Source organism: Leguminivora glycinivorella, chromosome 6 (genome assembly GCF_023078275.1).
Source record: "Leguminivora glycinivorella isolate SPB_JAAS2020 chromosome 6, LegGlyc_1.1, whole genome shotgun sequence".
Taxonomy (NCBI): domain Eukaryota; kingdom Metazoa; phylum Arthropoda; class Insecta; order Lepidoptera; family Tortricidae; genus Leguminivora; species Leguminivora glycinivorella.
In genome coordinates this window covers 18,405,535-18,416,785 of record NC_062976.1, presented here as the reverse complement: position 1 = coordinate 18,416,785, position 11,251 = coordinate 18,405,535, and the positions used below count along the sequence as shown (strand labels likewise).

The 11,251-nt window shown below is 38.0% G+C and overlaps 2 protein-coding genes across 2 annotated transcripts; both read left to right on the top strand.

Moving 5' to 3' along the window:
- The first annotated feature begins 3,228 nt into the window (after positions 1 to 3,228).
- On the top strand, positions 3,229 to 7,125 carry LOC125227038. Its single transcript, XM_048131230.1, has 4 exons — positions 3,229 to 3,341; positions 4,745 to 5,029; positions 5,797 to 5,887; positions 7,006 to 7,125. Exons 1-4 carry the CDS (start codon positions 3,334 to 3,336, stop codon positions 7,123 to 7,125), a joined length of 504 nt encoding a protein of 167 aa, XP_047987187.1. The 5' UTR covers positions 3,229 to 3,333.
- Positions 7,126 to 9,021: 1,896 nt separating this feature from the next.
- On the top strand, positions 9,022 to 11,196 carry LOC125227518 (trypsin-like). The gene is made up of 3 exons (XM_048131853.1): positions 9,022 to 9,165; positions 10,244 to 10,374; positions 10,620 to 11,196. Exons 1-3 carry the CDS (start codon positions 9,082 to 9,084, stop codon positions 10,723 to 10,725), a joined length of 321 nt encoding a protein of 106 aa, XP_047987810.1. The 5' UTR covers positions 9,022 to 9,081; the 3' UTR covers positions 10,726 to 11,196.
- Positions 11,197 to 11,251: the final 55 nt, after the last annotated feature.

The window sequence follows — 11,251 nt, the reverse complement described above, 5'->3', positions numbered from 1 at the left end:
GACGTGACGTCACTGAATTAGATTTCATATAAATTCCCTATTAAGTCCTTCAAATTCGTTTTGACAGTTCTTAAAAAGAGCTGATTTGACTAGGAGGCAAGTAGCCTATTGTTGACGCTACGTGGCGTTGAAACGTCGTCTGTCTCTGTCACGCCACAATAGAAGAGCGATAGGGAGATAAACGATACGCTTACAAAGCTTAACGGCCCGGCCACGACATTGGTCTAAGCACGTCTAAAGCGACAGCGGCGAGCGGTGGCCATAGGGACCTTTCGTTAGTACCTATAGCCGCCACTCACCGCTGTCACCTTAGACCAATGTCGTGGCCAGGCCGTAAGCGATTGTGACGTTGGCTAGATACCCGGAACAGCTGCAGTGAACCCTGCCTGCGCATCGCCCCGGGCCGTGTCGTTTGCCTATCTCACTCGCCGTAACTTTTTTCATTAAATAGACCACTTTTTGGTCAGTGTAAAATATTTCTGAAACAATTCCAATTACAGTTTCGGTATTAAATAAGTTAGCTCGGTATTAATATTATAATTGAAATGTTCTACGAGCCAGTTTTATGAGAAATTTCATAAATACATATAACAATAAGAGAATTAGGTGCGGCAGGTATAATAAAACCAAGATTATTAATAATCAAAAAATTATATAAATATTAAATTTTACATTAAGGATTTACGAGATTAAACCAGACTTTTTATTTGTTCTTCATTCTCAATACAACATTAGTTACTCGGCAACATTTTCGTACTTAGTAATATTTATCAAGGTTAAAGCAAAAGCAATTTCGGTACTTTGATGTCTGATAATTTTGGCGGCGCCCTGGGTACGTAGCGAAATACACAAACGCTTACGGTAATATCGTTATCGTAGCCAGCTATCTCTATCGCTCCTCTGTATTGGCGCGACAGAGCCAGACTGCGTTTCCATCGGCGTCTAGCGTCAGCGATTGTCATTTCGGCTGTTGGCTGATCTCACGTACTGGATCTGGAGCTATAACCTACTGCTTACGTGATACGGTTCCATAACGAACTTTTTGGAACAAACCAAATATGTTGACGAAAATCAGAGCATTTACTTTAACATGTTTTTCCAATCAGGAATTTTAGCAGGTACGAGTACCTAAGTATGTTGTATTTTTGCGCAATGAATTGAATTTTATATTCTACATATTTCATGTGGATAAGTTTATACATAGGTTAATAAGTCCATACTTCCTGATTTTAATGGTATTTGAATAAGCTTTTTAAGATTAAAACATATGAAAAAAGCTTGAACTATTTGAATGCTTTCTAAAACAGGTATTACCTACATAATAGGTATATGTTCTCTATGAATATAGTAGACGACTTCTTTAATTACACGTTTCCACTCCAAGCATATTCATTGCAAGAATATTCAATCGAGTCAATGCTTTCCCGAATTAAAAAAATACGAGTATAATTCAGCGTTGCATAAAATGTAGTACACTGTACAGATTTTGAAACTTCCGAGTCACAAATTCATACAACTGGTTAAACTATGTTTATTCAGAGACCATATTCTCAAATCCGCAACGCAGGCTTCGTCAACTGAATACAAAATCCGTTATTAGCTACAAGCTTCGTCAAAAAGTAAGACAATGGAAAATCCGCAACATGCATCGTCAATAAACTAAACCTAAAAGTACATACTAAAAAAAAAAAAAAAACACACACACACACACACCTACAACTCAAAAACACCCTGCAAGTCGCCACCAACAGGCAGCGTGCCCAAAAGGCTGGCCGCATTGCCCCGCTGAATGGCGATGCTTATTCTCTGAGCAAAATACTGGCCAGCCCTTTTGTCACCCGTCACATCTACCAAACGAGACGCCAAATCTTTATAGAGGCGCCGAGCCCCGGGCCCCCAAGACTGACTGAAGGACTGGTTAAACTGTATCCCACGATATCGACATTTGTGTGTTTGGAGCATAAACACAGCATAATTTCATTTTAAGACCACAGTTGCGGGTCAGCAAATGCACAGCTAAACACTAATGGCTCGTATGCAATATGGCTTAAAACTTGTGCAGCAACCAACAGTGAAACTACACTACCCTCACGCTGATTATACTCACAAAGTTACTCAATAAAAGACCACATTATATTCCACAGAATATTTTGGTATTCGACGTTCTGTTAAAAGCTTTTGCATTACTAATATTGGAGCGAAAGGAACGCCCGGGGCTAGTTCGGGGGTGATATCATTTTATCTCGGGATTGATGCACCATTCCCACATTTCATTAGATATTTATGTCGCAGTTTGCATTTTCAAACAGCAGGGAAATGTACTGAAATGCCGGTTTATTTTTATCTCTAAAAATAGGGGCCTTACCAAAATAATGATGCAGATTACTTACATATTGTGCTATTTTTTGCATTTGTCTGCAGCTATATTGACTGCAGTTAGCTGTAGATAAAGTATTGTGTAAGATTAAGAAAATATTGTGCACACTAAAGATTAATTTTCTTCTCGACGGATGAAAATTAATCTTTAGTGTTATAGTTCTGCCATTTGATTCAAATTCTTCTCAACACAAGTCTTCTTGAACTTACTGTGTGAGTCAACCTATGTATAAATAAATGTCCAGAAAAAAAAATTTAACCACCCTGGTCCAGATTTACATCTAGTAGGCAGTTGGTACGAGTATATGTATATCTTCATAGTTAATAAAGTATTTTTTTTCTATTGAAATACGATATAAATGAGACTCAAAGTAACTTCGTATACCTATATCCGTCAAGAAATAATGGGCCCTTTGACCCTTAAAACGGCGCGAGATAACAACAGCCCAGGAAGTAAGTCCATTTCTGCGACTTCCCTTCGATACGTGACCGAAATGCAAATCGTGTGTATGCGAAGGCATAAACACTGCGGCGAAGTATACACGTAACATTTACATACCTACCTTACACCTACCTACCTATGTGGTAGCAATATTCGAACAATGTATATCGCGACTATTTTATGAAGTTATTTCCCAGCAGAAAACTCCAAACAGTTTTGCACTTTGTAACACTAGACTTACGAATGAAAAGTTCTTGAAGTTGCTAAGAACTTGAAACCTATCTGTAGTGGTTAAGCAAACTGTACCAAAACAGTAATAACGTTGTATCGACTATTTGAGGCGGCGGCGAAGTATGATTGCAAATTTTACTCAGAAATACGAGTCTCGCTTTGTTGATAGCGGGAGTTTATTAGTGAGTCGCGAGTGCTCCTTGGAAATTGCTATTATGCAGGCCCGCCCTCCGAACCCGAATTAAGTCAAGTATTGAAATTGTAGCTGTACCCACTCCACTGGGATGAATTTGTGAGTTTTCTGAATACTTTGGTACAATCACCATCAGATATATCGGAGCGGGCACGGTGCTCACAATTATCTTAACACTATTGCCAAGGCGATAAGGCGTGTGTTTGTTTTGCGCGCTCCGGCCGCTCAGTATGCGTAGCCGAATGCACAAACGCTCACGAAACACTCGCTATAATATCTCTTTCGAGCCAGACTACATTTCTGCGGCGTTTAGATGGCGTTTCGCGTCGCAGAAATGCCATTCGGCTACGGGGCCAGATAATTATATTACGGCGACTGTACATACCTATCGAAGGGTTTACACACTTTTTATTGGTTTCCTTTTTGACAGCAAGTGATTACCTGATTATTTATTGGCAATGTTTTCGCTTGTTCGCCCCCCGTCGGTCCCGTTTGATCAGGCCAATTCCAAGGTAGGTACTGACTGTATGAGTATAAATTATATTTATTTTATATCTAGTTATCGTGCGTCTCGCCCGCGTCAGTTCTGAACGAACATGTATGAGTGAAATGCACGATATTTTAATGACATCAGTTAGACGTCAGACTGATATCAGTGGATATTCGAATTGGTCTGAATGTCAAGTCTTGAGTACTTTAAATTGGGCAATTGGTTACTTTATGAATTTATGACGTGAGCCACAAATAGCAAAATCCTGTTACGTGAGTCAACGTGAGTATTGGGATACATTACCTATTATTAATTTGCTTAACAAGTACCTAATTCGATTTACAGTGTTGCAAAATACGAAATTAAAAGGCAATTGCTAATTTTTTCCACATACTACATTAGGATTTTAATATTACTGAAAAAGAACATAAGAAAAAAATTATGGTATGAATAACGAATTTAAATGAAAAAGTTACCTGGGTACTTATTAGAAACAGCGAAATTTTCCCTTTAGAGATTATTAATTCAGTGGGCCAAACAGACCATTTATAATTCAGTGGGCCAAACTATATTAAAATAATTTTATTAATGCAGCATCAAAAGCAGCCTGACTATTCGCCAAACGCGTCGCAGATGTGATTCTGTATATTTTATCCCTACATACAAGTCAGCGTTTTCTGTCAAATTTCATAAAGCGCTTGCTCCCAAACTATATAATCGTGTTAGTAAACATGTACAATTACGTCACTTAAGCTATTACGAGTGTAGAAAAGTGCTAGATACATTTTTGAAAACCCTCAGTTATGAAGACACGGAACAATAATTAAAATAAATGGCTAAGATACAAACACACACACACACACACACGCACACGCACACGCATACGCACACGCACACGCACACGCACACGCACACGCACACGCACACGCACACGCACTTCGTAATTTGTAAAGACTCGATAACGTTAGATACCTTTGGCACTCTACATTACAACGATTTTTTTTCCTCACAGCAAGTACCTGTTACTGATCCTCTCACTGGCCCACGCACACAGCATCATGTCAGACAGCTTCGAGGGCTCTTTCCACGAGTTCGCGTACCGACCCACCACAACCACGGCTAAACCCATGGAGGACACAGTCGCCCACCATGCCCTCGTCGTCTACAACCGAATCTACTGTTCCGGCTCGTTCATAGGGAGCAAAGTTGTGCTGACTGTGGCCAGCTGCTTTCAGGAGGACAAGGAGAATTATACTATTTACGTGAAGTTTGGGGTTAAGAACTATTTGGATAAAGGGTAAGTACTTTTGAACTTACTGTAAAGATTTTAGCGCAAAATTAACCACGCGTAAACCCATGGGGGATATATGTACAGTCGCGCACCATACCCTCGTCGTCTACAACCAAGGAGAATTATACTATTTAATCTACTTGAACTTCTGTAAAGATCCTTCAGTCGCGAAATCTACTTGTCTGGAAGGTTGTGCTGACTGTGGCCAGCTGCTTTCAGGAGGACAAGGAGAATTATGATATTTACGTGAAGTTTGGAGTTAAGAACTATTTGGATAAAGGCTTAGTAACTTACGTAAATACCTGTATCTCAGTGTACAGTTTTAATGATTTCGCGAACAGGTTTATAATATTGCTTATAACATTGATTCTTGTATGACTTGATGAGTAGATATTTTTCAAAATAGCGTAACTAAATACACAAGAATTTTATAAATTTCAGTCGGTGAATTGAAATGGCAATCGCCGATCGAACTGCAGTCTGGCTCTGTCGCCCCAATTCGGACGAGCGATAGAGGCAGCTAGCTACGATAACTATATTATCGTAAGCGTTTGTGCATTTGGCTACGTACCCTGAATAGAAAAATATTAGTAGCTAATAAAGGTTGAGCAAGATTGAAGGGTTTTTAATAAGGGGTAAGATGAAAGATCTTCCGTATAGCAAAGTTCTACGACCGGCTGTTTATCTCACCTCTCATTAAGAACCCTTCAATCTTCACCCACTGTACTTAATTATTTTGGTATCACTATAATTAATACATTTCTTTTGGATAGACAGGTTATTGCTGTCGCCGAAAAAAAACAGCATGAATATTTCCAATACACCAGCTACCTGGACAATGATATCGCCTTGCTTATACTTGAGGTAAGGACTAACTCGCGTCATAACCGTGTTTTTTTGTTTATTGATCAATTGTACAGTTAATTTATGGCGCCTACTACCTCTACATTGATCTACTGTAAAAGTAGTTAAATTGCTAAAATCTTTTCAGTGCAGGTGGTGCTTTTTTTACGCACTAGTGCGAGAAGTGGTTCGTTATATGTCAGGTCGAAACTTCGGAGGGCCATCTGTACTGAAAAACGTCGTACGATACACGTGCGAAAAGAAAATTTGTAACTCGTGTCGATTTAAAACACTCCCTTTGGTCGTTTTTTAATTTATCGCCACTCGTTTCGAAGTTCCTTTTTTAGGCATTTGTATTGTAATGTACTGTATTATGTATGGTCAACCAATTTGAAGCATAGGCCACTATAGAACCCTGTCTTGTTGACACTGTGCATTATTGACCATACAAGTCACATTTGACGATGACTGTGAAAAGGTTCTACAGTGGCATAGCATTCAAATTGGTTGACTGTACATTATAATCTAATTTTGTAATTCTTGGCGCATATTTGGGCCATTTTTTTTTTAAAGTTGTCCATCCCACTTTTTTTGGATTTGGAAATTTTTATGTGATTTCCACTCAGAATCGCGAGCTCTTTCAATCCTAATAGGAGAAAAAAAGTGTCCGAAGGTGTTTTTCCCATTCCTTTACCATTTTTTCATATATTTTGTATGGCGGTAATGGAAGGTCTGAAAAATGTATGGAAATCATGGAATTTTTTTTTCTTCTATCAGGATCGAAAGACCTCGCGATTCTGAGTATGAATGTGTTATGTTATAAAAAAGTGGGGTGGACAACTTTGAAAAAAAATGGGCCATTTAACTGCATTTAGTCTATTTTATGTAATTTTGTCACTACTTTTAAAAAATCTCGTATCTCACGCTGTTCCTCAAAGTTATAACGCAGTAAGTCTATATGCATTCCATACATACTTACTACAATTTTCTTTTCATTGACAGACGAAGATACAAGTTTTTTTTTTAAAGTAGTGACGAATTACTAATTACCACGACCGATATATGGGTACGACAACTAACATCTCTCAGTGCACATTTTAGAGTCTGTAGATATTAATATTGTCTTTATTTGTTTGTAGACACACGTCAAGTTCGATTATGGCGAGAGAAAAGGCGTTTTAATCGAGCCAGGGACTGTGGTGCTATATCACCGAAAAACGTTTAAACCCTATATCTTGATTAACACAGATTTATTGTGACTGGAATAATGGGTGGGGAAACGGTACGTTTTTTCAATGATTTTTTCAACACGTTATTATTTTTATCTGTGTCGGACCGTTTTGATTTTTTTGATATTTTTCTTTTTGATTAACAATAAAAAAACAAAAAGATTTGATACTCAAGATTTGATACAAAAAAGCTAAACGGTCCGACTCATTGAATATTTCGTTCCGATCAATGATAAACTTAAGAAAAACGATTTTAAAGATTTTTTTGAAAATCTTTTCACTGAGTTGTTCTTAATGGACAATTTTTTTCGATAAAAGTAACACTTGTATATTTAACTAAAATTTCGACGTTGAAAGGGGGGCTCCTTTCCATTTTAGCATTTTCGCTACCGTATCCTCTTAAGAAAAACAACTTATCCTTAAGTATGACCGCTGGCAGAGAAAGTGGACGGTCCCTTATTGTTGTGAAGAAAAACATCGTGAATTATTTATTTTTATTTTTTGTTTATTTAGGTAATTACAAACAAAAATCTCTAATTAATTTACACAGTATCGTTAAACCAATAAGGTTTGTCTCGATACCTATTCCATTCCACGGTAGATGTTATACAATACAACAATGTCAACAATCATATAATTATGTAGGTATTCTATTCATTATACATATTATAACCAAAACAACCCAACCCAGAGTATTGGAATATTAGAGTATTCCTAATAAGTAAACTACTCGGATGCTGGATACTCACATTACGTTAAACATAATTCCTTGACCAACTCTTGGGATTAGTTGCCAAACCGACCAGGTACCAGTCTTGATCCTTGGCAGAATGGTCAAAAAGCAGCGATAACTCAAAGAGGATGAATACTCCCCTAATGTCGCTTTTTTTTATACCACGTCGGTGGCAAACAGGTATACACCCCGCCTGATGGAAAGCGGTCACCGTAAGCTATGGACGCCTGCAACTCAAGGGGTGTCCATGGACAGCGAAGTCTGCTTTCGATCCGGCGGCTCGTCTGCTCGTTTGCTGCCTTTATCATTAAAAAAAGACTATCAAAATACACATACGAGTACACAATGACTTCTTAAGTAAACCTTAGTCAAACTAAGTTTTTAAATGAGTTTTAGATTATTTACATTTCAAATTAAAAAAAAGCATATTCTGCGCCATCTAACTTCATTTCAACAAACAAAAACATGAACAAGAGAGACTTATATCGCCATCTATGTTACCATGCCTTGTTACGTTAGTACGCGTATTGTGATGTTTCTACTAAGTTTTTCAGCAATGTAGAACTTCGCGTATTTTTCGAGAGATGGCGCTCTATTCAAAGTTTTCTGCAAGATTATTTAATTCTAAAACATGATAATTGATAACAGTCGTATCAGCGATGTATTACAATGTATTATTTTGTTTGTTGTTATAAATATATATATACATATACGGAAGCATTGTGCAGTTAGTAAATGATAAGCAACTGATTCGTACAGACGTACATATTCCTAATTTACCATTATCGGAATAAGTTCCAGCCGGAACATACATTCTCCTGAATAAAATAAGTATTTTTTCCCCTCACTAGCTCGGAAACACGTGTTTTGTCCTTTAATAGCAGCGGGTAAAAACGCATTTTATCCACTAGTGGGTAAAGTAATTTGACCTTGAATAAAGTCAAATTAACTGCTTTAAAATTGATAAAAGTAGGTGAATCTAGTAATAAAGATGATTTACCACCTGTGGAACTACTGGAAGCAGTGATAAACGCATCTCTTGTGTTGTAGTTTCCTCGCCATAGTGAGGGGAAAAGTTTTGTGTTACACTCGGGTGCAAATGTATTTTACTTCTCGTGTGTTAAAATACAACTTTGCCCCCTTGTATAACAAATAACTATTAATGTACCCACATATGATCATACGCATAGATTAATGACGATGATTTGCAGGAGGTTTCAAAGGGTCAAGAAGATTCTATTCTCCAGTCGGATATGCAGCTGGTGGACAAGGAAGAATGCATTAAGACCTACGCAGATGTAGTTACCGCCTCGATGTTTTGTGCTAAATACGAAGTAGTAAGTACCTACTACTCCTTAGCTGAAACAGGATCGTGAAAAGTGGAAGACTCTTCTAAGAGCCCTATGTCCCTAGTGAGGGATAGCAGGATCACATCACCATCATCATCATCACCGATTTGTGAAATTATCATTAACGTCTAACCGTTTTGTTTACAGACCCTTCTCAATCTTCTCATTGATATTATTATAATTATTATCGGCGATAATAGTAATTGGTTTGAGTCTTCCAACTATAAGTAAATAGCCAGCCATGTGTCACACGATTCTTTCAGAACACCGTTCATTCAAAGCAACACGAAATTAACACTAATTGTATTGCCTTGAGATTTGCTATCGAGTCTTACTACAGCCAGGTACTACCTCAAAACACCATGAAAAAGATTCAGGTATTTCCTGAAACGGGAACCCGTGCCCACTGTACCTGCCATACAATTTACTATTAAGAAATTTACTCAAACCAGGTGCCATAACCGAATGGCATTTCTGCGACGCGAAACGAAAACGAAACGCAGCGAAAGTTAGTCTGGCTCTGCCGCGCCAATACGCGAGAGCGATAGAGATAGATATCTACGAGCGTTTCGTTTCGTGAGCGTTTATGCCATTCGGCTACGGGGTCAGGGGCGGCTCACTCCGCGATTCTATCGCCGCGCTACAAGTAGATGCTGGCCGAGTTCGCGGTCCATTCAGTGGTGACGATCTTCGCGCGGCACATTAGAATATTTAGAATTCAATGTCGGGTGCACGCGTGCGGTCCGTTTGTTAATGTACCTGAGGCAAGAATTTAGAATGGCGCCATTTTGTGAACATCAAAGGCGTTTGAGTTCTGTACTTGTACTATTATATATTATACTCTGTGGTCAAACCGTAAGTTATTGCGCGTCGAAATTTTTTTTGTGAAATAATGTGTAGGTACCTACATATGTACTTAAATACGATAGCAGTGTAAAAGCGGTTGACACGAGTCGGCACGGATTTCAGTTAGCAGGAATTGACTGAACATTATTTTGAATGTTATTAAGGGTAAATTAGGTACACTCTAGTCCATACACTAAAAAAACTGTCGTATAAATTCCAGATAAACCGTTTGAGCGATAATGGAGGCGCAGCCATGTACAAGGGCAAGATCATGGGCATCTCGTCGTACGGCGCCACACTCGAGGATGCGCCTCACATCGCCTTGTTCACCAACGTTTCCTACTTTTATCAGTGAGTATTTAAGGAAAAATAACGAATTAATAAATTATAATGTAGAAAATTACTTTGCTAATCCGCGTAATCATAACGTGTCAGACTGCTAGTCAATCAGTACTTACCCGTCATACCTACTTATTTGCGTGTTTTTACCTACAATTAATGTTTCTCAATTCATTTCATAAGTAACAGTAATTAATAAAAAAAAAAAAAATTTTTTTTATGCAGTTATACTTATTCACTCCTTTTAATATTTTCAGATGGATCAAATTGAACACTGAGAGGCTGCTGACAAAACATTGTTCGCAAGAAAAAGTAGACGTGCCTCCTCATAATGTGATACCAATGCACTCAAACAGTATATGATTTTTTGATGAAATATTTGAGAAGTGGTCTAAATAAAATCAAATTAGAATTTTAGGCCCTCACCTACACAAGGTGCTAACTCGCACGATATTCTAATTAAATACATCGCGGACTGTTACGAAATGTTACTATTAAAATCGCATACGAGTTCGCGCGCCGCGCCGTCTAAGGGCCCATTTAGACGGTACGGAAACTCGCATACGAGTTCTATTACATTGCGGTATTTGACGGCTGTGCAAATTTCTATGTAACTTCAATAGCCCACAATTAACTAAAATCGCATTCGAGTTCGCATGCCGTCCAAATCAGGCCTAAATGAGCCTTGGGGTAGTTGTAAAAAAATAGTTGAGTCTAGATTTTTTTAGATGAATAGACATTATTTCTTTAAGATTAGTGTCATTTCATTCTATGTTAAACTCAACACCTGCTTTGAAATATTTTTATTTAAGGTTTGATTTAAGGTAGGACAAGCCAATATAACAAATCATAATACTGTGTCTTTTATGAGTTTCTTTTATTCATTTGC